General features: G+C 54.9%; 1 protein-coding gene across 2 annotated transcripts in view; it reads left to right on the top strand.

Annotated features, from left to right (window-relative positions):
• The window catches only part of NFIC (nuclear factor I C), a 72,327-nt gene extending 47,046 nt beyond the window's left edge, over positions 1 to 25,281 (top strand). Inside the window, exons 5-11 of one of the 2 annotated variants that reach the window (XM_004378476.3) lie at positions 307 to 430; positions 1,007 to 1,131; positions 13,894 to 14,019; positions 16,119 to 16,303; positions 17,669 to 17,822; positions 19,787 to 19,872; positions 25,049 to 25,281. In XM_004378476.3, coding sequence (XP_004378533.1) covers positions 307 to 430; positions 1,007 to 1,131; positions 13,894 to 14,019; positions 16,119 to 16,303; positions 17,669 to 17,822; positions 19,787 to 19,872; positions 25,049 to 25,066 — 818 coding nt within the window. In that variant the 3' untranslated portion in view covers positions 25,067 to 25,281. The remainder of the gene's footprint in view (positions 1 to 306; positions 431 to 1,006; positions 1,132 to 13,893; positions 14,020 to 16,118; positions 16,304 to 17,668; positions 17,823 to 19,786; positions 19,873 to 25,048) is intronic. The other variant, XM_004378477.2, reaches the window with a different exon arrangement.
• The last annotated feature ends 611 nt before the right edge of the window (positions 25,282 to 25,892 follow it).

The raw sequence follows: 25,892 nt of genomic DNA, 5'->3' as shown, positions 1-25,892 counted from the left end.
GTCCTGCCTAACCCTGACCATCACCCTCCCTGTCCTGAGCAACACAGCCTGGACTCAGAGGGGCTGGGAAGCTTGGCCTTCAGCTATGGCTACGCCTCTGCCTCACTGTGCAACCTTGGCCTCTCTCGATGGCCTTGGTTTTCTGATTCATAGAATACGGCCAGTTTGGGCCAAATTAGGAACAGGCCAGTTTGGGAAACGGCTCCCCATCTGCCTGCCCCAGGTGGTTCTCCCCCCTCCTCCAGGGAAAACCACAGCCTTGGGCCCTGCTGCCTCCCTCACTCTCCTCCTTGTCGCCCTCTGCAGCGCCCGTGGTGACTGGAACAGGACCCAACTTCTCCCTCGGGGAGCTGCAGGGGCACCTGGCGTATGACCTGAACCCAGCCAGCACTGGCATGAGAAGAACGCTACCCAGCACCTCTTCCAGTGGGTACGTGCCCTGGTACCCAACTCTGGGCATTTCACAACCCTTCACCCACCCCAATCTCGTTCCAGCTGCCTCATTCCTCTGCCTATTCATCCATCACAATCCAGCCCCAAATGCCTCCTCTCCCAGCCCTGAAACCCCAGCCAGTGGGACTCCCCTGAGTCTTCAGACACAGGTTCTTGCTGAGGTATGCTGTGTGGCCGTGAACCGGTGACACTGTGTATGCCTCGGTTTGCCCATCTGTAAAAAGGGCATCATAATCCTATAGGGTGGTTCTGAGGATTGCAGTAGGCCAAGCGATTAGCAGGGCGCCTGGGTTTTAGTCTCCACGCTACTAGTTTGCTGTCTGACCTTGGTTAAGGCCCTCCCCACCTCAGGCCCTAGCTGACCCCATCGAAGCAACAGGAGGGTGGGAACAAGTTTTAACTGAAAATGGACCGAAAGTCTGGGGCTCCCGTGATGTCTCGCGATACTACCCTCCTTGCTCCGCCCCCCCCCGGGGCCGGAAGTTATGAAGTCCGCCCCTCCCCCGGGCTTTTTGATAACCGGTCCGCGCGCTCTCCTCCCTTTGCCCCTTAGGAGCAAGCGGCACAAATCGGGCTCGATGGAGGAAGACGTGGACACGAGCCCCGGGGGCGATTACTACACCTCGCCCAGTTCTCCCACGAGTAGCAGCCGCAACTGGACGGAGGACATGGAAGGAGGTAGGGCGGGCGGCGGGGGCGGAGATGACCTTCCGGTCGGGGTTACAGCGGCGGGGACTACGTGTCCCGGCAGTAACTGCGCGGGCGCTAGGGAGCGAGAAGTCGGCCGCGAGCCGTGGGGCCTCTTGGGGATTGTAGTCGCCCGGGTTGCGCGCTTCTGGAAGTAAACTCCGGGCTCGCGTCCCCGGAGCTCTTTGGTTCCGCTCAGATCGTGGAGGGCGGAGACTCTCCCTGCCCAAGTTTCCTGCTCTCTGTCTGTAAAGGCTCTACTGGTACCTGTGGGGGCTCGTCCCCATTTGTCCTCTTTCCTAGTAAAGGGTCCTGAGAGGTAGGATCCCTTCTCGTTGGGGTCCTTCTCCTTCGAGTTTCTTTATTATTAGGTTCTCATTCCATGGAATCTTCCCCCGTATGATTCCAGTTCTGTAGGTGCTCGTGTCTTTTTTTTTCCTATAATTTTTTTATTTTTATTTTGTGTTGTTGAGAATATACACAGCTAAACATAGTCCAATTCAACAGTTTCTACATGTACAATTCAGTGACACTGATGACATTCTTCGGGTTGTGCAATCATTCTCACTCTGCTTTTCTGAGTTGCTCTTCCCCCATTAACATAAACTCACTGCCCCCTAAGTCTCCTACCTCTTCTTAGTTGCTATTGGCAATTTGATCCCGTATAGATAGTTCTTAAAAGAGCACAATACTCAAGGCAGACATTCTTTAATAGTTAAGCTAAACTATTGTTTGGTTTTAAGACTTCAGAGGCCCCGGATAAGCAAAGCATTATTGAAGAACAAAGCAGGAGGTCTCACACTCCCCGATCTCAGAAACTACTCTACAGCTACAGTAGTCAGAACAGCCTGGTACTGGCACAACGACAGACACACGGACCAGTGGAACTGAATTGAGAACCCAGAAGTAAATCCATCCACCTACCAACGGCTGATCTTCAACAAAAGGTCAAAGTCCATTAAATGGGGAAGAAAACGTCTCCCTAACAAATGGCGCTGGCAAAACTGGATATCCATTTGCGGAAGAATGAAACAAGATCCAACCTCACACCATACACAAAAACTCACTCAAAATGGATCAAAGACCTAAATGTAAGACCTAAAACTATAGAGATCATGGAAGAAGAAAGAGGGATAACACTCCACAAGAAACCAGACCCATTGCCGTCAAGTGGATTCTGACTCATAGCAACCCTATAGGACAGAGTAGAACTGCTCCACAGGGTTTCCAAGGAGTACCTGGTGGATTTTGAACTGCCATCCTTTTGGTTAGCAGCCGTAGCACTTAACCACTATGCCACCAGGGTTTCTGGGAACAATGCTAGGGACCCTAATATATGGCATAAATAGAATATCACACATAACTAAAAAGGTACAAGCACCAAAAGATAAACTAGATAGCTGGGATCTCCTAAAAATTAAACATTTATGCTCATCAAAAGACTTAGCCAAGAGAGTAAAAAGAGAACCTATAGGCTGGGGAGAAATATTTTTGGATATGACATATCCAACAAAGGCCTACTCTCTAAAATTTATGGAAAACTTCAACACCTCAAGAACAAAAAGACAATCCAATTAAAAAATGGACAAAGGACATGAATGGACACTTCGCCAAAGAAGACATTCAGGCAGCTCCCAAACACGTGAAGAAACGCTTGCGATCATTAGCCATTAGAGAGATGCAAATCAAAACTACCATGAGATACCATCTCACCCCAGCAATAATGGCACTGATCAAAAAAGCAGAGAGTAACAAATACTGGCAAGGTTGTGGGGAGATTGGAACTCTTCTACACTGCTGGTGAGATTGTAAAATGGTATAACCAGTATGGAAAATGGTATGGCGCTTCCTTAATAAAGCTAGAAATAGAAATACCATATGATCCAGCAATCCCACTTGTAGAAATATGTCCTAGATAAATAAGAGCTATACCATGAATAGACATATGCACACCCATGTTCATGGCAGCATTGTTCACAATAGCAAAAAGATGGAAAAAAACTAAGCGCCCATCAACGGATGAATGGATAAACAAAGTGTGGGACATACACACGGTGGAATACTACGCAACGATAAAGAATAACGATGAATCTGCGAAACGTCTCACAACATGGATGAATCTGGAGGACATCATGCTGAGTGAAATAAGTCAGTCACAGAAGGACAAATATTGTATGAGATCACTGTTATAAAAAGTCAAGAACAGGTTTCCACGCAGAAAGAAACATTCTTTGGTGGTTACCAGGGATGAGGGGGAGGGAGGGAGAATCACTAACTAGATAGCAGGTAAGTGTTAATTCTGGTGAAGGGAAAGGCAATACACAATGTGGAGGAAGTTAGCACAACGTGACCAAAGCAAAGGAAGATGCTCAGAAGTACGCAAGAAGAAAGGGCAGCTACAGTAAGTGCTGTAATGCACACGATCCACCAACAACGCTAAGAAACAAACAATAATTTCTGACTACGTACATAAGCTAATATGTATGCTGAATAGGTGAGGGAGGTCTTATGGGAGTATACCCGTGTACATGTATATAACGTGGTGGATATTTCTACATACGTATTGGTAAATACTGGATGTATACTCATGTATAATGGAGCACACAGAGGGAACAGTTATAGAAACTAGTTAGATATTGGGACTGAACTACTGGACTTGAAGGCTAAGGACCACCTCGGGACATCTAGGTCAGTTGGCAAAACAGAATTCATAAAGACAATGTTCTACATCCTAGCCTGGTGAGTAGCACCTGGGATCTTAAAAGCTTGCGAGTGGCCATCTAAGAAGCAATTATTGGTCTCTCCTTGCCTGGCGCAAAGGAGAATGAAGAAAACCGAAGACTCAAGGAAGCAATTAGTCCAAAGGAGTAATGGCTCACATGATCCACAGCCTCCTCTAACCTGAGACCAGAAGAACTAGATGGTGCCCGGCTACCACTATCAACCACTGTGACTGGGATCACAATAGAAGATGCTGAGTAGAATGGGTAAAACATGTAGAATGAATTTCAAAAGAAAGAAAGGAACAGACTTACTGGTCTGAAAGAGACTGGAGGAACCCTGAGACTGTTGCCCTAAGACAACCTTCTAACTTGAAAATGAAGACATTCATGGAGGCCACCTTTCAGCCAAATAATAGACGGGGCTATAAAATAAACAATAACACCCGTGAAGAATGTTCTCCATAGAACAATCAACTGTATGAAAGCAAAAGGACAACATTTGCCCAAAACCAAAGATGATAAGTCAGGGAAGGACAGGGAAACCAGACTAATGGAAAAAGGGAACCCAGGGAGGAAATGGGGAGAGTGCTGATACGCTGCAGGGATTGGAGCCAGCGTCACAGAACAATTAGTGTAACAATCATTGGAAAACTAATTTGCTATGTAAACTTTCACCCAAAGCACACTAAAATGTTCGGAAAAGAAGAGTAAAGGGGATATTTTTGGTTTAAGGTTTAGAGATTATCTCAGGATAATAGTTCCAGGGGTCCATTCACCTCAGTGGCTCCAGAAAATCTAGATTCCGTGAGAATTTGAATTTCTGTTCTGCATTTCCCCGACTTTTGATCAGGACCCCGTGTCTTTTTGTATCTCCATTCTCAGAACGAATGCTCCATGGAGATTTTCTGTTGTTGTTGTTTGTATGTTTTTTTAGTATTTTATTTATTTTTGGTAGCAGTATACAGAACCAAACATACATCCGTTCACATTTTCTACATGGACTCTCAGTGACATTGGTTACGTACTTCACTTTGTGTCACCATCCTCACTGTCTCTACCCATATTGGTTCATGACCGTTCATTTAGGCTCTCTGCCCCTTAAAGTTCTTGTTATGGATTGAACTGTGTCCCCCCAAAATGTGTGTCAACTTGGCGAGGCCATGATTCCCAGTTTTGTGTGGTTGTCCACCATTTTGTGATCCGATGTGATTTTCCTGCGTGTTGTAAATCCTACCTCCGTGATGTTAATGAGGCGGGATTAGAGGCTGTTTTGTTAACGAGGCAGGACTCAATCTACAGGATTAGGTTGTGTCTTGAGTCAGTCTCTTTTGAGACATAGAACAGAAGTGAACAGAAAGACAGGCAGACTTCATACCACCAAGAAAGCAGCACTAGGAGCAGAGCGCATCCTTTGGACCCAGGGTTCCTGCGCTGAGAAGCTCCTAGACCAAGGGACGGTTGATGACAAGGACCTTCCCCCAGAACCAACAGAGAGAGAAAGCCTTCCCCTGGAGCTGGCACCCTAAATTCGGATTTCTAGCCTCCTAGACTGTGAGACAATAAATTTCTCTTCGCTAAATCCATCCACTTGTGGTATTTCTGTTACAGCAGCTCTAGAGAGCTAAGACAGTTCTCATCTGTGCTTCAGATGAACTGTAATAAGTTTACACTGTTACAGATAATTCTTTATAAGGAGAGCTGTGCTCAAGGCAAACGTTCTTTGTTAATTGGACTGAACTGGTGTTTAGTTGAACGATGGTTTCATGGGATAGTTTCAGTTCAAACTTCAAAGATTATTTCTGGGCATTAGATTTGGGGTTTACCCCAGTCTCCATGGATCCACTAAGTCTGGTTTCCGTATGAGTCTGAAGCTCTGTTCCACGCTTTTCCCGAGAGGTTCTGTTACTGCTCTTCTGCCTCCACAGGGTCATCTCCAGCATTCCTTTCTCATGAGGTTCCTATTCTGTAGGGCCAGCAGCTCCTCAGGATTCTTTGTACAGTTTCCACCTGCCTGAGAACCTTCTCCAAATTTCCCTTCTTTGAGGTCCCCGTCTCCACCACGTTTCTCATCTAAAGAATCCCTTTTGTTTGAAGGTTCTGCTGCCTAGCGGGCTGGCATCTGTGACTTGAGAAAATGGTGTACAAAATGGCCTCAGGCTTGTGTTACTCTGAGGAGGATGTCCCTGGGATTCATCAGATTCTCAGCAGGGTCCGTACCCTCTACTTTCAGAAGCACTGCTCTATCCATCCCCCTATCCTCAAGGGTTCACCCCCATGGGACAGCCAGTGGTTACCAGCATGGACTCTGGATCCAGCCTGTCTGGGTTCATATCCCATCCCTTGCTGCTTGCTGGTGACCCCACCTCTCTGAGCCTCAGTTTTTTCATCTGTAAAATGGGGAGGTTAATTCCTGGCAGTACTCAGCTTGTAGGGTTGCTGTGGGGATTAAATTAGTTAATATGTCTCGTGTTTCTAAAACAGGCCTGACTCATACTAGTTGTCGTTGATAGCTGCTATCAAGTCAGCCCCCAGCTCACGGTGACCCCATGCACGGTGGAACAAGATGCTGCCTGCTCCTGTGCCGTCCCCATCATCGGTTGCAGCTTAGGCCATAGGATTTTTTTTTTTTTTTTAATTTTGTTGTTGAGAATGTGCACAGCAGAACATAACACCAATTCAACAGTTTCTACATGTACAGTTCCGTGACATTGATTACATTTTTTGAGTTGTGCAACCATTCTCACCCTCCTTTATTGAGGTGTTCCTCCTTAACATAAACTCACTGCCCGCTAAGCTTCCTGTCTGACCTTTTGCGTTTGATCCCGTATAGATCTGAAAAGCGCACAATGCTCAAGGCAGACATTCTTTACTAATTAAGCTAACCTATTGTTTGGCTCTAGGAAGACTTCAGGATGGAGAAAATACAGAACAGAATTTCTAATTCTCATGGACTCTAGACTTTCTGGAGCCATGGAGGGTGGATGAACCCCTGAAATGATTACCTGAGATAATTCTTAAACCTTAAACCAAAAATACCCCCTGACGTCTTCTTTAAACCGCACAATAGTTTAGCCTAACTAGTAAAAAAGGCCCGCCTTGAGAAGAACTATCTATATGGAATCAAACTGACAACAGCGACTCGAAAAACTAGGAGCTTTAGGGGGCAGTGAGTCAGTGTTAATGGGGGAGGAACAGCTAGGAAAAGGAGGGTGAGAATGGTTGCACAATTTGAAGAATGTAATCAATGTCACTGAGTTGTACATGGAGAAACTGTTGAATTGGTGTTTGTTTTATTGTGTATGTTCTCAACAAAAACAAAAAAATAAATAAAATTTGGGGAAAAAAAGGCGATTTCAGGGTCCTATCTAACCTTTTGAGTTGCTGTTGTCAGTGTGATCCCATACAGTTCTTAAAAGAGCACAATGCTCAAGGCAGATCTTTTGAACTAGTTAAGCTGAATTATTGTTCGGTCTTAAGATGACTTCAGGGGATATTTTTGGTTTAAGGTTTAAAGATTGTCTCAGGTTAATGGCTTCAGGGGTCCCTCCACCCTCCATGACTTCAGAAAGTCTAGAGTCCATGAGAATCTGAAATTCTGTTCTGCATGTCCCCCCTTTATCAGGATCTTCTATAGAATCTTTGATCAAACTATTCAGTAATGGTAGCCGGGCACCATCCAGTTCTTCTGGTCTCATGGCAAAGGAGGCAGTTGTTCATGGACGCAATTAGTCACACATTCCATTTCCTCCTCCTATTGCTGACTCTCCTTCCATAGGGTTTTCACTGCTGATTTTCAGAAGTGGATTGCCAGGCCTTTCTTCCTAGCCTGTCAGTCTGGAAGTGCCACTGAAACCTGTTTCACATTCTAGCAGCACGCAAGCCTCCACTGACAGACGAGTGGTGGCTTTGCATGAGGGCCATTGGCCGGGGCTGGAACCCAGGTCTCCCACGTGGAGGGCGAGAATTCTACCACCGAACCACCAATGTCTTGACCTGTACTAAGCACCCAATAAATGTTAGGATTTGTTTTCTTCTTCCCTTCCTTTCTTGTCGGGCCCACTTTCTCGTAATGGCCCGTCTATACAAAGTGCCACACCAGCACGATTCTTGAGAAGTAATACAGCATCATGATTAAGAAGGCAGGCTCAAGCATTGGGGAGACCTGGGTTCGAATCCCAGCTCTACCATTGACTAGCTCTGCTCATGCTGTGTAACCTTGGGCAGGTGACTTAACTTCTCTGAGCCTCACTTTCCTCATCTCCAAAAGGGGAATGATGACAATGACAGTCCCTCTTTGCGAGAGTTGGGAGAAGGAATGCGTATAAAGCGCCCATCTAGCGCCTGAGAAGCACCCAGGAGGTGGGAGAGTTTATTGTTTTTCACGTCTGTATAAAATCCCTGTCTCTTTGAGTCGGTCTCTGACGCATCTGGTTGTGACATTTTAAGTCCCAATTATCCTCGCTTGTCCACAGTGTAAGCTCCCAAAACAGCCTCATCCCTGAAGGGTCCCCAGCTCTGGGAGAACTTGTGTCTATTCCTTACATTCTAATTTATGAGTCAGAAGCCCTGGTTGTGCCGTGGTTGAGCGCTCGGTTGCTAATCAAAAGGACGGCTTCAAACCCACCAGCTGCTCTGCAAGAGAAAGATGTAACAGTTTGCTTCCGTAAAGATTACAGCCTTGGAAATGAAACCCTATGGGGCAGTACTCTATCCTATCATGAGTCAGAATCCATTTGATGACAACGAGTTCGTTTTGTTTTGTTTATGAATCACAGTGTCTCCATTGGTTCTGTCTCTGTGATTTCCCATTTCTATTTGGTCTGTCTCTGTAAAAATCCTGTATTCAGTAAGCTTAGATTTGGCTACGACAGACAGAGAACCCCAAAGGACAGAGCATTTCTCTCTCAAGTAAATGTCCAGCCATCAACATCCCAGGGCAAGTGTGGTGCAAGGGACTCTGGTTCCTGCCTTATGCTCCACTGAGCATGGTTCTCGTTCCCACCTCATGTTCCAAGATGACTGCCAGAGCTCCAGCCATCGTTTCTGCATTTCAGCCAGCAGAAAAGAAGAAGAGTCCCATCTGGGTGCGCCCTCTCCGTTTAAGAATAATTCTCAGAAGTGGCACCTACCACTTCCGTTTATCTTATTGCCCAGGACTCAGTCATGTGGCCATACTCAGCCGTAAGGGAGATCACCTGCTCCAGGTCTCCACAGTGGGAACGAGGACCCAGGTGGCCATTTGCAGAGACCATTCCAGACATCCTCACCCGCTCCCTTTACTGGGCACCTTGCGCATGCTAAGCCATTCGCCTGCGTTATTCCCTGTCCCCACACTTGGTGAAGTCAGTGCTGCCACTGGCCCTGGCTGGCAAATGAGGAAACTGAGGCTCACACAGGCAGAAAGGGGCAGAGCCCAGTGCTCTGCAACCTTGTGCTTCCACCACCTGCTCTCCCCCAGTGGGCGTGGCTGGGGTCAGATGGGGACCCATCCAAAGGGACCTGCCCCTGGGCTGTGTAGGGGTCCCGTGGACTCCCCACATGATTACCAGACCCAGGGGAGGGCCGGGGGTCCCGAGGGAAGGGTCCGGGTGGTCAGGGATACTCGGGAGGCAGACAGAGTGTGGCAGGCTGGCCTCCAGCCGCACCCCAGGGACCCTCACCTCGTCTTCCTCTCCCCCTCCTGGGCCCTTACAGCTTCCTGTCTAGACAGCTCCAATTAGCCTCTCATTAAGGAGTTAAGCTGATTAGAGCCTGCTCTATCCTCTTCTCCCAGCCCTTTCTCTCGTTCCCTGGGCTAGAGCTCCGCGAGGCAACCACCCCCAGCAGCCACACCCCTGTGCCTGGGAGTAGCGGAGGCTTGGGGGAAAGGGGTGCCAGCCCCCTGCCCAGGTGAGACCCCCACAGCCACAGCTCACCACGCCTCGTGCCAGGCTCCGGGCCTTTGTCCACGCTGTGCCCAGCCTGGGATGCCTTTCCTCCTCCGTCACCCCCTCCCAATCACCCACCTCGTGGGGCAGAGGGTGTGCACCTTCTGCGTGAGCCCCAGAGCCTTTGTCCCACTGCAGGAGACCTAGACCCCGGAACTCAGGGCAAAGCAAGCCAGGGGCACAGGCAAGCCCTCCTCTGGAAAATGGGAGATTCAGGCTCATTCAGCCCCTCAACAAAAGGAGCCCTGGTGGTGCAAAGGGCTAAGCGCTCGGCTGCTCACGGCAAGGTTGACGGTTCAAACCCACCCAACGGTTCCAGGGGAGAAGGACCTGGCAGTCTGCTCCCAGAAAGATTACAGCCTAGCAAACCCTATGGGGCAGTTCTTCTCTGTCACATGGGGTCTCTATGCGTCAGAATCGACTCAGCGGCACCCAGCAACAACACCCCCTCAACAGTCATTTGCAAAGAACCTCCTAGTGCCAGCTGGGTGGGCGGGGGAGAGGAGGGATTAGAAGACTCAGCCCCAACCCTCTGAGGCCTGCAGTCTAGAGGGAGAGCGGTAATCAGTTTGACAAGGGATGTGGGCTTAAAGGGGGGCAGGTGTATATAATACTCTGTGAGGCAGACCCGACCTGGGCATCACAGAGGGCTTCCTGGAGGAGGTGGCAGTGGAGTTGCGACCCGAGGGAGGTGAACGCCTGTGCAAAGGCCCTGGGGCAGACCATGCCTGGTGAGTTGGAGGGACCCCGAGGAAGCCTGTGTGGCTGAAGGGGAGTGAGTGCGGGGGAGAGAGGAGGAGGGGAAGACAGAGAGGGGACGGGGCAAGGCGTGCAGGGCCCTCTGGCCGGGGGAGGACTTAGGCTTTGTCCGGGGATGATGGACACTGTGCAGATTCTAAGGGCTGGAAGGATCTGGTCAGAGTTTTGTCACCCTCAGGCTATGTGGAGAACGGACTTCAGGGCAGGTGGGGCCCAGGCCAAGAAGGTGGCCAAGTCAGACAGGCGGGAGTCAAGGTGACGGGCCCCCAGAGTAGATGCGGGGTGGGGCCCCCTGGGCCCAGCTGGTGCCAACTCCCGTTTCTCTTCTCTGTCACGTGGCACTTCCCCTGTCTCTCTACGAGCTGGGGGCGTGGGGGTGCAGCGCGGCCAGTGGAGTTACACAAACCGAAAACCAAACCTGTTGCTGTCAGATCAGTCCCCGTAGGACAGAGGAGAACCGCCCCAAGGGTTTCCAAGGAGCAGCTGGGGGATTCAAACCGCCAGTCTTTTGGTTAGCAGCTGAGCTCTTAACCACTGCGCCACCAGGGCTCCATGGAGTTACACGGTCAGTTTCAAGTCCCAGCTCCACTACTTCTTGGCTCTGTGACCTTGGGTGAGTGACTTCTCCCATCAGGCCTCAGTCTCCACATCTGTGAAATGGGTTTATTGTTGTTAGGTGCCATGGAGTTGATGCTGACTCATGGTGACCCCATGTGACAGAGTAGAAGTGCCCCATAGGGTTTTCTAGCCTGTAATCTTTACAGGAGAAGATCACCAGTCTTTTCTCCAGCAGAGTGGCTGGGTGGGTTCGAATTGCCAACCTTTCGGTTAGCAGCTGAGCGCTTAACGGATGTGCCACCAGGGCTCCTTTAAAATGGGGTAACTCTTAGGAATCTCAGCATGGGGCAGCTGTGTGGATGACATGAGGTCAGGCCCAGATCGCTCTGCCCAAGGGCTCCCAGAGGGATCTTCACCCGGGCAATTCTGCCCCCAGGGGACACTGGGTAATGCCTGGGGACATTTGTGATTGTGACAGCTGGAGGGGGTGCTGCTGGCATCGAGTGGGTGGAGGCCAGGGATGCTGCTTAGGACCCTGCAGTGCACGGGACGGCCCCACCCCAGAGAAGGATGTGGGCCCAAATGTCAAGTCATACTGAGTCTGCAAGACCTTGGTGCATAATAAATGCTCACTCAACACCAGTTATCCTCCGCAGAGCTGTGCGCCCCCTCAGTTCACCTGTGCACGTGACACACTCTCCATGGGCCCATTTCTGGGCTGCTCTGGACACTGGTCCCACAGTGTACTCAGGTGGGGGCATGTGTGCTAGTGCAGAGGTGTTTGCTCGGGTGGGGACGTGTGAGGAGGTGTGCTAGGGTGAGGTGTGTGCTCAGGTGGGGGAGGCGGGCAGGTGTGCTAGGACAGAGGTGTGCTCAGGTGGGGACGTGGGCAGGTGTGCTAGGACAGAGGTGTATGCTCAGGTGGGGATGTGGGCAGGTATGCTAGGGCAGAGGTGTGTGCTCAGGTGGGGACATGGGCAGGTGTGCTAGGGCAAAGGTGTGTGTTCAGGTGAGGACGTGGGCAGGTGTGCTAGTACAGAGGTGTGCTCAGGTGGGGAAGTGGACAGGTGTGCTAGGGCGAGGTGTGTGCTCAGGCGGGGACGTGGGCAGGTGTGCTAAGGCAGAGGTGTTTGCTCAGGTGGGGACATGGGCAGGGGTGCTAGGGTGAGGTATGTGCTCAGGTGGGGGACGTGGGCAGGTGTGCTAGTGCAGAGGTGTGTGCTCAGGTGGGGGACGTGGGCAGGTGTGCTAGTGCAGAGGTGTGTGCTCAGGTGGGGGACGTGGGCAGGTGTGCTAGTGCAGAGGTGTGTGCTCAGGTGGGGGACGTGGGCAGGTGTGCTAGAGCAGAGGTTTGTGCTCAGGTGGGGGAGGTGGGCAGGTGTGCTAGTACAGAGGTGTGCTCAGGTGGGGGATGTGGGCAGGGGTGCTAGTACAGAGGTGTGCTCAGGTGGGGACGTGGGCAGGTGTGCTAGGGCAGAGATGTGTGCTCAGGTGGGGGACATGGGCAGGTGTGCTGGTACAGGGGTGTGTGCTCAGGTGGGGGAGGTGGGCAGGTGTGCGCTCGGGGACATGCGGACAGGTGTGTTACTCAGATGCAGATCTGCTCCGATGGGGGAATCGCGCATGTCTGCCAAAGTAGCGGACAGGCAGCTCATGCTCAGGGCCTCTTCCAAGCACCCCACAGCATGCAGGGTCACCCTTGCTGTGGCATCTGGCTGGCCTCCACCTGCGTCCCCAGGCCCCATGGCAGAAAGCTCCGGGGGTGGGGTGGCGGGCTCCAGGACAGCTTGCTAAGGGGACCTGCCCAAGTGAGCACTGCGGGCCTGCGCCCAGGGAGCCCGCCATCCCCACGCTTACACACGCGCTCACACACATACAGACACTCAAACGTGCTCACACACGCTCACACAGCCCTCCCTCCGTCTTCCCACCAGCTCCCTGGTTCCCGGGAAATCCTGAGCCCTGGCTGCCAAGGCTGAGCTTGGCAGGCAGGCTGGGCGGCACCCGAGCCGGCAGCTCAGCCTCCAGGCCTGGCGGGCTGGGGCTTCCAGAACATTCCCCACCTAGTCAGACAGAACCCTCCCGGGTCAGCAACACTCAGACTGTGTCCAGCCCCTCATGTGGGTGCCCAGGGTACCACTCTCCTGGGGGGCAGGGGGCATCCCTGAACCGCCCCAGTTCTCTGGCAGGACAAAAGGTGGGGGTTGTGCCTGTGTGGACATCAGGCTCCTTGTCCCATGGGTCATGTGTCCCAGCAGCCCCCTCTCTGCTCTGAGCCTCAGTTTGCCCCTCCAAAATGGGCGCCCGCCCCCTCACTCTCGGGTTGCTGTGAGGGGGAGAGGCAGAGGTGATGTCCCGAGTGTTTGGCCCCCGCCGTACCCAACACTAACCCTGTGGATGCTGGGCCGCGGGAAGGTCAGGTCCTGGGGAGAGCCTAGGGCGGCGGAAGGGGCTGCTGAGGAATGTCCCTGGGTGCTGTCAAAGGTTTGCACTCGACTGCTAACCTAAAGGTTGGCAGTTCAAACCCACCTGGTGGCACCGCAGAAGAAAGGCCTGGCAATCTGTGTCTATACAGATGACAGTCAGGGAAACTCTGGGCAATTCTGCTCTGTAACATATGGGGTCACCACGAGTCGGAATCGGCTCCACAGCACTGGATTTTGGGTTTTTGGGAGCCGGAGGGTTGTGGGTGAGACCTTGGGCAGGAATGGCACCCACAGTGCTGGGGGAAGGAGCGTGGCCCTCTGCACCCACCGGCCCTTGACCCTCTTGCCCTGCCCCCACAGGCATCTCGTCCCCAGTGAAGAAGACAGAGATGGACAAGTCTCCATTCAACAGCCCATCGCCCCAGGACTCGCCGCGCCTCTCCAGCTTCACGCAGCACCACCGGCCCGTCATCGCTGTACACAGCGGTGAGTGAGCAGGCCCTCGTGGCCGGGAAGTCCCACCGGCTGTCTCGCCTCAACCTTTACTGCTAGAGCCTCCTGGCCAAGCAAGAGAACCCAGAGGTGCTATGGAGAGCACACGGGCCTGGTCCCAGCACCTGGGGGGGCCCCCAGTGTCTCTAGGCCTCATTTTCCCCTTCTGTACAAGAAGGGGCCAGGGCTCAGACATGGGAGGTCAGACACGGGAGCGACCTGCCCAGGGTCATACATGTTCCCAGAGGCCGGAGACCCACAGTGTCACACATGAGAGACCGCTGACGGACCACAGGGTCCACAGAACGGTGTAGACTCACCCGGGACATGGCCAGACACACACAGGCCACAGGCCACCCAGGCACTATGTGGACATTCACGTCGACACAAAGACACACACACACAACAGATGGAAACACAACCGTGACTGAGGTGGTCACAGTTCGCCCTGCCCTCCATTTCCCTCCCTGCCCCCACCTCCCAAGGCTGTTGGAGGATTGAGCGAGCTCCATCGCGGAAAGCTCCGGAATGTTGCTTGTTATCCTGCCATGACATTGATGATGATTTAGTTCCCTACGAGGATGCAGACATACACAGAGGGAGGCAGGCAAGAGTGAACGGAACTTAGCGGTTTAGACCAGGGGTCAGCAAACTATGTCCCACAGGCCGAATCTGGCCCTCTGCCTGTGTTTGTAAATAAAGTTTTATTGGCACACGGCCACACCCATTTGTTTACATATGTCTGTGAAGGCTTTCATAGTACAGTGACAGGATTGAATAGCTACAGCAGCGACAGGATAGTCTGCAAAGCCAAAAAATATTTACTATCAGGCTAGGGTCTGGTGGGGGGGGGATGGGGAGTGACTGCCGATGAGTACAGGATTTCATTCAGGGGTGATGAAAATATTCTGGAATTACATAGTGAATATACTAAAATCTAACCCATGAACAGACTACACATCACTGAGTGGTTTAAAAAAATAAAGAAAGGAAAAAAAAAAAAAACAGACGCTGCTACGGAGCGGTTAAGAGCTCGGCTGCTAACCAAAAGGTCAGCAGTTCGAATCCACCTGCTGCTCCTTGGAGACCCTCCTATGGGGCAGTTCTACTCTGTCCTGTGGGGTCGCTATGAGTCAGAATCGACTCGACGGCAATGGGTTTGGTTTTTTTTTTGGTTTATAAAGAGAAATGAAGTTCTGATAGATGCTGTGACGGGGGTGAAGTTTATAAACACGGTGCTCAGTGAGAGAAGCCAAGCACAAGACCACGTACAGGATGATTCCATTTATGCGAACTCTCCACAGCGGGCAGATGCATAGAGGCAGAAAGCGGACTCGGGAATGTCGGGAGAATGTTTGTTAGTGCTTAGTGGGCAGAGGGTTCTTTTAGGGTGAGGAAAGTATTCTGGAACTATGTGGAGATGATGGTCACACAACCCTGAAAGTACTAGAAGCTGTTGAATTGTACACTTTAAAAGGGCGAGTTCTACGGTGTGTGTGATTCATATCTCCATTTTTTAAAATTATTTATTCCCTGGCCCTTTTATGAGAAAGGTTTTTGGGCTCCTGGTTTAGAGCACAGGCCATGGGTTCGAATCCTGGTCTGGTCTGCCGCCTGCTTCAGGCAGGTGGCGTCGCCTCGAACGACCTGTTTCGTTCTCTGTTAATTAAAAAGAGAAAGGTAGGGATGATTCCAGAACCCCGTGGAGCTCTTGGGGCAGCGTTGGTAGGTGTTATTATTGTCATCAAGGAGCCCTGGTGGTGAAACGGTTAAGCGCTCGGCTGCTAACCAAAAGGTCAGCGGTTTGAACCCACCAGCCGCTCTGAGGGAGAGACTCGTGGCAGCCTGCTCCCGTAAGGATTATAGCTTTGGAAACCCCACGGGAGCAGTTGAACTCTGTCCCGGAGGGTTGCTGTGAGTCAGAATTGACTCAGTGACACAACAATGAGAACAACTTTGTTACTCTTATTATTTAGTTGTTATTAAACGCACCAACGTGCAGACAGACAGACACAAACCAGTGAGAGGCACAGGGGGCGACCCTTACCCACCAGCCCCTGCTGACTGCCTACCTGCCGCCTCCGTGTCCACAGGAATCGCCCGGAGTCCTCACCCGTCCTCAGCCCTGCACTTCCCCACGACGTCCATCCTGCCCCAGACGGCCTCCACCTACTTCCCACACACGGCCATCCGCTACCCGCCTCATCTCAACCCCCAGGACCCGCTCAAAGATCTCGTCTCGCTGGCCTGCGACCCGGCCAGCCAGCAGCCTGGACCGGTGAGTTGGGCGGGGACGGGGTGTCTCTTCGCCACCTGTGGCTCCCGGTGACAGCGCGCTCTCCCTGGGGCCTGGCCTTGTCGTGGTCGGGCCGTGGGCCTTGTCTGAGTGGAGTGCATCACCCAGGCCGTCTCGAACGTACGACTTTTATTGGAAAAGTTTTGTGAGCATGGGTCCATAGTCCCTTATCTGAAGCCCTTGGAGTCGGATCGGGTCGGAATTCAGATGTCCTCGTATGTGATGTGACATGCTGAGGCAGCAGCAGTTCTGTGGTCGAATTCTCACCTCCCGTGCGGGAGACCCTGGTTTGATCCTGACCAGCGCACCTCACGGCAGCCACCAGCCATCTGTCAGTGGACATTTGCATGTTGCTAGGATGCTGAACAGGTTTCAGTGGAGCTTCCAGAGTAAGACAGACTAGGAAGAAAGGCCTGGCGATCTACTTCTGAAAGTCAGCCAGTGAAAACCCTATAGGTCGCAAGGGCCCGATTCACAATCGATCGTGGGGATGGCGCAGGACCGGGCAGCGTTTCGTTCTGTTGTGTCTGGGGTCACCGTGAGTCGGACGCCCAGTCAGCAGCAGCTAAAATCGACAGCGTGTTACGGGGCACCCCAGTGGGATGGGGCAGCACCCTGCCTTCAAATGCGGTTGTATTGCTGCAGCGCCATGCGGGACTGTAAACACTCGGCAGGAAGAGCTCAATTTTAAAAAATCCTTTCAGGTCAGGCTTTGGCAGACTTCACAAAGAAATGTTTGGTGTTCAGCGTTTTTCGGATTTTGGAACTGTGGGCAAGGTCATGGCTAGTTTGTACTCGCGGTGAGGTAGGGAAAACCTCCAAAGAGCCCGTGAGGGTGAGGTTAGGGTGAGGTGATGTCATTCAGCAGGGAAGCAAGTCCACGTACAGGTAGCTTAAGGAGGCGCTCGAGTAAGTGGTGTCGTGGACCCTGGGTGGTATAAATAGCGAGTGCGCTTGGCTGCTCACTGAAAGGTTGGCAGTTCGAGCCTACCCAGAGGTGCCTTGGAAGAAAGTCCTGGCAATCGACTTCCCAAGAAAACAGCCACTGAAAACCCTAAGGAGCACAGTTCTCCTCTGACACACATGGGGTCGCCGTGAGTTGCAGTCAACTCTACAGCAACTGTTTTTTTAAGTAAGTGGTGAGAGTGTGATATTGGGGGGCTGCCGGGGGTGCAGTCGTCCACCCCCACCCCCACCTCCGGCCGATCTGAGACCCACCAAGCTCATCCCTGCCAAGCCGGCGCCTTGGCCCCCCACCCTGGCAAAGCCACCCTCAGAGCCGGGGGCAGCCAGCGCCAGCAGTGGGAGCACCCGCCCCTTAACCACGTGTCTCTCTGTTCCCCCCAGTTAAATGGAAGTGGTCAGCTCAAAATGTCCAGTCACTGCATTTCCGCCCAGATGCTGACTCCACTGCCCCCCGGGCTGCCGCGGCTGGCACTCCCCCCCGCCGCCAAACCCACCACCACCTCCGAGGGAGGAGCCACGTCACCAGCCTCGCCCAGTAAGCACGCGGGGAGCGGTGCCCGAGGTGGGGCGGGCATCCCCGCGGGGGCCCCCTCTCCCCAGCCAGCCCCCCGCCGGGCGGGCTCCAGAGCTCAGACCCCGCGGGTACTGGCGAGCTTGGTGGATCTGTGGAGAGCGGCCTGGGGCCACGTGCTCGGGCCCCCCGGAGCCGAGGCGGCCTTAGGGAAATGCAGGATGGAGCCAGGGGTGTGGACCGGGCCACTTCAGGTGGACACCCTCCCGGGTGCAGTGAGCGAGGGTCTCAAACCGGCGGCCCCGAGGGCCAAACCTGGCCCCTGGGCGTATTTTGTCTGTGGAAAATGAGCACCTGTTGTTACTGTTTTAAAATCAAGGTGTTTCGTATTAGAATTTCCAGAGTTCCGGCTTTTTGGGAAAGCAGGCCACTCAGTGACAGGGTGAGGCTGGGCTACTCCTTTAGACCAGACAGTGCCCACCTGCCCACCTGACCCTGAGTTGGCAGCCCCACCTTCCAGACCTTTCTGTTCTCTGGATGTGGTTCCAGGTAGCAGTCTGATGGCCCCTTGCCCACCTCCTAATCCAAGGCTGAGATGGAATTCCCAGGATCCCTGTCCTGAGACCCCCCAATCCACGGTGGCCCTGCCCCCCTTCTCCCTCCCGGTGGCCAGCATTGAGGCGTCCCGCCTCCTCTGAGGCTGAGCAAACCGCCTCATTGGTTGCCCTGGGCAGTCTCAGAATCCCCGGCTCTTGCCATCATCCCAGTCCACCTCTCACCTTTCACTCCAGAGACCCCCAAATGAGATGCCTCACCCCACCAAGTGGGGAGGGGCCAGCAGTTTTGCAGCTGGACTGTACCTACTCCCTTCCCTGCAAGCAGCACCCCCAGCACCTCTTGCCTGCCGAGCCACAGGGCCTTCTGAACTCAGAACTCAGTGCGCCCCTCTGCTGCTGGGTTTCCCAAGCTGAAGGCCGGGCGCTGGAAGGAGGCCAGCTGCGGAACAGGCCCAGAGTTCGAGTCCTGCCTCTGCACCTCCCTCCCTGTGTGACCTTGGGCAAATGTCTTCCCCTCTCTGAGCCTCAGTTTTCTCAGCTGCAAAATGGGCGGTCACAACGCCGGCCTCGTCAGGTGGCCGGGACTGGGCGAGTCGGTGAGCTAGATCGTGGAGAACATTCAGGGCAGCGTCGGGCATGGAGCCAAGGCAGTATTCGGTGCTGGTTGTTACCGTGGACTTTACTTTCTCATCTGTAAAATGGGGATAATGGTACTGTTGACTTTGTAGAGCCTGTTGAGGATTCAGTGGGATGATTACATATGGTGCTTGGTATCCAGTAGTCATGGAATGGACACGGATTCCCTCCCCGACCCCTGCACCAGGGTGCTTTCCACCCTGAGTCTCCCACTTACTTACCATCCCCCGCCTGTGGCCACATCCTCCCTGCCCACTGCCCTGGTCCTCGCCTGCCAGAGGCCCCCCCAACCCCATCCACCCGGCATCCCCGGGCCATGAATTATTCACTCGCTGGCAAAATGTAATTGGCGAGATTAAAGTATACATCCCTGTATGCAAACACCCCAGTCCTCTGCGTGCCGGCTCCAGGAGGAAAATTAATAAATAAAATGCCTTCAATAATTCATGGTGCCCCCGCCAGGGCTGTGGGCCGCAGGCACAGGATGAGCCCGGCCAGGGAAGACACTAAATAATTCATGGGTGGTTTCTGAACGAGGAATAGTTCAGCCTCTGCCGCCCCTCTTGGCAGATGCCCCGCCTGCGTTGGCGGGCAGAGCTGTGACCCCAGGGGACCCGCCAGACAGGATCCCCAGGACGGTGGGCTTTCAGGGGTGCCCCATTGGCTGCGGGTGGGGGGGGCGGAGGCCCAGCTGTGTGACCCTGGACAACAGCCACCCTCTCTGGGCCTGGGGCAGCCCCTGCCCCCTGTGCCCACCCGTCGCTAATGGGCTCTCCGTCTCTCTCCTCCCCGCAGCCTACTCTACGCCCGGCACGTCCCCTGCAAACCGTTCCTTTATGGGATTAGGACCGAGGGAGCCAGCGGGCACTTATCAGGCACAGGTAGGGGCCAGGAGGCCGGCTGCTGGGGGCGGGCGGGGGCAGAGGGGCCGGCTGCATCCCCCAGTGCACCCCGCAGCTGTACCCCCGGCACAGTGGCTGGTGAGCAAGCATGGTGAGGCCACCGCCTCCTGGACCTGCCCAGGCCCAGAGCCCACACCTGGTTTCTCTGTGGGGCCCGAGGCAGCCCAGTGTGACCCCATGTCCTCTACCTTGGCCTCCGAGGCTGCCACGCCCGGGATGTGGAATAGCCCACACCCCGCCTGCCGCTTTCCTAGTGGATGGCAGAGCCTGGGGCTGAGAGTCATTCCAGCCCATTTGTACCCGTGGGAAAACTGAGGCCCAGAGAGGCCTAGGGATCCGCCCAGTGTCACACAGCAGTGGGTCAGCCCAAGCCTTCAACCTCCCCCCACCCCCAGCCTGTCCCCTTCATCGCCGCCGCTGCCGCCGGGAGGATGAGGGGGTGTCTCCTAGCCAGAGACAGGCCAGGGCGGGTGGGGAAACTGAGGCAGCCTGCAGCAGGGTGCGGGGCCTGCCAACACATGGTCTGAGCCTCCACCCCAGGCTCTAGCCCAGCATCCATGCCTGTGGGCAGGGTGGGGGGGAGGGGGCGGGGTTGACATGACTGCGACCATCCGTACTGCAGTGTTGGGGTCCAGCCGCAACCCCGAAAGGCAGACAGGTTGACGGCCTGACGAAGGAGGCTCAGAGAGGTGCAGCGACTTGCCTCTTGTAGGGGGCAGGGTCCGGGGGGCCCAGAACTGAGACTCCATGGTGCAGGGGGCAGCCTTACCCCCTCAGCCCTGACCCCGCAGCCAAACGTCCCAGTGCCTGCCCTGAGGTGAGGCGTCCACGGGGGCACAGGTGGCAGGAGTATGCTAACAGCTGTGTGTCTGTGGGTGCGGGCCGGCCCTGGAGCCCCCACCTTGTGTGCATGTAGGGGAGGGGGCCACCCTAGGCCCCATTGCTCAGAGAAGCCGGCTCAGGGCCCCCCAGCAGGTCAGATCACAAGAACCGCACAGTAGGGGCTCTCTGGGCTCCAAGGGTGGTGTCCAGGCCCTACACCCCCGCCCCCCCGGAAGAGTCCCCTGCCCTGGAGTCCATAGACTGAGACCAGGGAGGGGCCGAGATGTGTCCCCGGCCCCAGGAAACTCTGGCCACTCTCTGGCCCCCTGGGGACCCTCCCTGCAGGCCTGGTTGCTGCTGCGGCAAGGGGCAGAGTGCCTGAATGTGGCTGGGGGCGGGCCCCGCGGGGTCCCCCGGGAGCCTCCTCTGGCCTGGAAGAGGCTCCTCCCTCTTCTCGCCCGGAGGAAATCAGGAAGCCCGGGGTGTTTGGCTGCTTCTCCCAGGGTGGAGGGAGACCAGTGTGGGGGGGCTGGAGGACTGGTGCCGACTGACAGGGCTCTGTCTGGCCCCCCTGGGCCTGGGTTTCCTCCTCTGGCCACGCCCCCCCCCAAGAAGCCTTGTGAAAGGCCCAGAGCATCAGGGATCTGTCTCTACCCAGAGGAGGTGCCACCCCCACCCTGACATACACCCCAAATCCTAAGTCCCCTGCCTTGTGCTGGCAGAGGCTGGGGCCTAGGGGGAGATCCGTTGCTCAGGGTCACCCACTGAGCTCTAGGTCCCCAGGACCCCGGCTCTGGGCTCTGGGCCACCCCACAGCCACCCTCTCTGAGTCCCAGGGCATGGACGCCCCCACCCCAAGTGCTCACAGAGCCAGAGCTTCCCTTCCCACCCCCCGACCTCCCCACTTCCCTCCCTGGAGGAGGCTGGGAGCGTCCTGATTGCAGCAGAAAGGAAGCTAATAGAAACCCAGGAAGAGACCCAGCCACTTAACCCTTCCCGGGCCGCCCACTGACCGGCCTCCGACACAGCTGTCTGGCCTGAGCCTCCGGCCAGGGACCAGGGAATCCCTTCTCCGAGTGTGCTCACCCCAACCCTGTACCCTGAGCAGAGAGCCTGGAGGGAAAGGGACACTGAGGCAGCCAAAGCAGGCGCCTTTGGTTCTACACGCTTCAGAGTACCCCCTCGGAGGTGGGCTCAGAGGGTGGCACCCAGCCTGGGGGTGGGGTGGCTGCAGAGAAGGGGAGGTGAGGACCCTTAGAGCTTGGCTGCAAAGGTGCGGTGGGAAATGACAGGTCGGCTTAAATGCACAAAACTTTGACTGCCAGGCTAGTGGACCCGGGCGGACACCAGCTCTGCCCTGGGGCATGGGGAGCCACAGAAGGCTTTAGAGCAAGGGAGTGGTGCAGCCAGGCCTGGGAATAAGAGAAAAGTTCTGGGGGCTGGTGTTGGGGGCAGGAGTGGGGCACAGACTGGCAGGAGACTCCCAAGGGAAAACGGGTTGCGGGGAGGCAGGGCACTCAGTCCTGGGGTGAGGGTTTGGGGAGGACCCTGCCGGCACTGCCAAGCCCCAACGGCAGGTCCCTGGACTGAGAGACCCCAGTCCCCAGTGGACCCTGAAGCACCAGGGAGGGGAGGAGGGAGGAAGCCAGAGCCCCCGCGCCCCCTCTCGGAGCCCCTGCACCCCTTCCCAGAGCCCCTGCTCACAGGCCGGAGCCGGAGGCCTCGCATTTCTGATTTTGGCCCAGTCAGCACTTCTGCCTCCACCTTAATGATTCCTGGCCAGCGTGCGGCTCCCTGCCCCCTCCCGCCCCCTGCCTGCAGTGGCCAGCTCCCTCCCTGCAGCCTGTCTTCCCAGCCCCCATCAACGCTCCCTTCGTCTTTCCTGATCAACACTCCTCGCCTAGTCAGTATCCCTTTCCCTGACTAGTACCCCCTCCCCAATCGGTATCCGCTCCCCCATCAATGTCCCCCTCCTCTTGCTCATCCCCAAGCCTTTCCCGTCAGTCTCCCCAGTCCTGGCTCCGTGGGTTCTAACCCCCCCACTGCCCCCCGACCAGCTCACCACACCCATTGAACAGATGAGTAAACCAAGGCACAGAGGGGTTGAGCCGCATGCCCAGGGCCACAGTGCTGGCTCTGACCAGCCCAGGGGGTGCTCCACCCTGACGCTGCTCTGCCTCAGTCTCCCCATCAGCCAGCCGGCGGAGTGGAGGTTGTGGAGTCCAGGAGGTTCTGCCCTGCCCCCACCACCACAGGCTGAAGCTGGGGGCCGGGCAGGAGGCCGGGGAGGGAGGAAGGGCCAAGGGGAGACCGTCCACCATGGGGGAGGGTCACGCCCAGAGGCTGTCTGGTTGCCAACGGAAACCAGACATGAGGTAATGGCCAAGATGAACTTGAACTTGGCTGGAGCTGGGGGGCTGGGAATGCTGGCGCCAGTTAGATGGGATGCCCCAGCGGCTGCCTGTAGGGCCGCCTGGTTGCAGGGGAGATTGATTTGCACTAGGGACTAGGGAGTGGCTCTGCGGGCATCAGACCTCTATTGTGGGAGGGCAGTCTCCCCTGGCCAAGCGCCAAAGCCACAGGAGGGGGCACGGGCAAGAGTTTGCATTTCAAGGGGTCTGTGCAGTAGCTTTTCTGCAGGGACCGGGGTCCACCCCCCAGCCATCCCGCAGTCACAGGGCCTGTGGAGCAGGCCCTGGTGGAGACACCAGCCTGCTCTGTGGCCCCTGCAGCACCCCCTTCCAAGCCTCAGTCTCCACCTCTGTAAAATGGGACTCCGACACAGAAACACCACAGATGGGCCAAATTGAAAGCTGCCCTCAGTTCCCTCCGCCTGTCCCTTTATTGATAGGAACCCTGGTGGCACAGTGGTTAAGCACTCAGCTGTTAACCAGAAGGTCGGCAGTTTGAACCCACCAGCTGCTCTGCCTTGGAAACCCTATGGGTGCAGTTCTGCTCTGTCCTGTAGGGTCGCTATGAGTTGGAATCAACTTGACAGCCACGAGTCCCTTTATTAAGCTCTGTGAGTCCAAGAACCCATCCCAGCTCTGTGGCAGGGCGGGGCTGTGGACTCCCAGGGGAGGAAGTGAGGACTAGACCCCGTGGACCAGAGTTCAAATCCCTGCTCTGCCAAGTCTACGCTGGTGACCTTGGGCAAATTACTAAGCCTCTCTGAGCCCCATTCTGTCCACTGCAACAGAGGGTCACAGCTCCCCCCTCATTAGATGGGAAAATGTTTTTTAAAAAGTAAACAACACACAGTACTCGGTACAGTGATGCTCTGAAAAGTTTCACTCATTTCCTTCTATGCATTGGGCAGGGGTGTGCACATGCCTTCCCTGACCGAAGCCCTCCCTTCACCCGATTTTACAGTCAGGATAACGGGGCTCAGAGATAGCGTTGCCTGATTTCACTAATAAAAATACAGTACGCTTCAACCTTAAACCAAAACTATCCCCTGAAGTCTTAAAACCAAATAGTAGTTCAGCTTACCTTGTAAAGAATGTCTGCCTTGAGCACTCTGCTCTTTTAAAGAACTGACAAGAGCAAATTGACAAGAGCAACTCGAAAGGTTAGATGAGAAGCTTAGGGGGCAGTGAGGTTATGTTAATCGAGGAGGAACAGTTTGGAAAAGGAGGGTGAGAACGGTTGTCAAATTCAAAGAATGTGATCAATGTCACTGAATTGTACATGGAGAAACTGTCGAATTGGTGTTTGTCCTGCTGTGTATGTTCTCAACAACAAAAATAAAATATATTAAAAAATTAAAATACAGGACACCCTGTTAAATTTGAATTCCAGATAGGTAACGAATGATTTTTTTTTTTTAATATATCCCCCCACCCCCCAAAAAAAAAGAAAGCCCCCAAGGAGATGGATTGGCACAGTGGCTGCAACAGTGGGCACAGCAATGATTGCGAGGCTGGTGCAGGACCGGGCAGCGTTTCGTTCTGTTGTACATGGGGTTGCTATGCATCGGCATGGGCTCCACCACACCTAACAACAGCAATATCCCAAATATTGCATGAGATATACTTATGTTAACAACACATTTTATCCATTGTTTATCTGACATTCAAATTTAACTAGGCGTCCTGCATTTTATCTCTCAGCCGCACTCGGGGGCAAAGTCACTTGCCCAGGGTCACCCAGGTCTGGGATGGGGGAGACAGGTCACAGGGTCGTGGGGGGGGGGGGCAGTGGGCAGGGTCATGGGAGGTGTGGGAAATGGGGAGCAAGGTAAATGCAGAGCCTGACCCCCATTCTCTCTCTCTCTCTCCCTGTCTCTCAATCTCTCTTGTTTTCTTTCTCTGTCTGGCTGCCGGCCGCCCAGTCCTGGTATCTGGGATAACCAAGGTCTCCTTCCCACGCCCCTCCTCCTTCGTCCCGGGACTCCTGGAGGGCAGCCCAGCCGGCCCCCAGCCCACATTTTCGGTGGAAAGTTAGAGCGAGAACACCCCGCTGACTCCCAGGCCGGCCGAAAAGACAAAACACACAGACACACACGCAGAAGACGAAAACTTTTAAAAAAGGAAAAAGCAGAACAAACAAAAATAAGATTAAACAGGAACAAAGAGGAAAGAAACCCACCCACCCAAGAAGACTGAAGGTAAAGACGGCTTCGCTCCAGACTCTCGGGACGCCATCGACGGGACGCGGGGTGACGGAGGGCCGGCCGGGCGCGCCGTCTTCCGAAGTTATTCGCCTCCTGGCTGCCCGCTGCTCGGAAGGACAGACGCCCGCCCCGGCCACCTCGCCAGGGCGCCGCTCCCAGGCCCTGCCTGCCCAGAGACAGGTGAGCAAGCCGGGGGCGACCTGCGGACACCCAGCACAGCCACCGCCCCCATCCTCCATAAGGACGTCAACCAGGCCCCCCGCCGTGGTGTTTGCCAAAGGGGGGGCGGATACGCATGGGGGACCCCAGCAAGGGGCAGCAGAGGCGGAGGTGACGGCCAGGGTGGCCAGGGCAGTGGCAGGGGTGTGCTGGACATCTGACTCCCTGGGCTGTCGGGTTTGGCCGAAGGCTGCCCCCCTGTGCCCCCCACATCCCCCCTCAGCGTGCTCTCTTGGGTTTTTCAGCCCTCGCCCCCCCGGCGGGTTTGGGAGGAGATGTCTCTATGCAATTAACGCCCCCAGCACCCCCCTGACATCGGAGGCCCCCCACCCTGCCCCGCCCC

This window comes from Trichechus manatus, unplaced genomic scaffold, assembly GCF_000243295.1.
Source record: "Trichechus manatus latirostris isolate Lorelei unplaced genomic scaffold, TriManLat1.0 scaffold00057, whole genome shotgun sequence".
In the NCBI taxonomy this organism is placed as follows: domain Eukaryota; kingdom Metazoa; phylum Chordata; class Mammalia; order Sirenia; family Trichechidae; genus Trichechus; species Trichechus manatus.
Note: the sequence above shows the minus strand (reverse complement) of the source record. Positions and strands in the feature narration are given on the sequence as shown.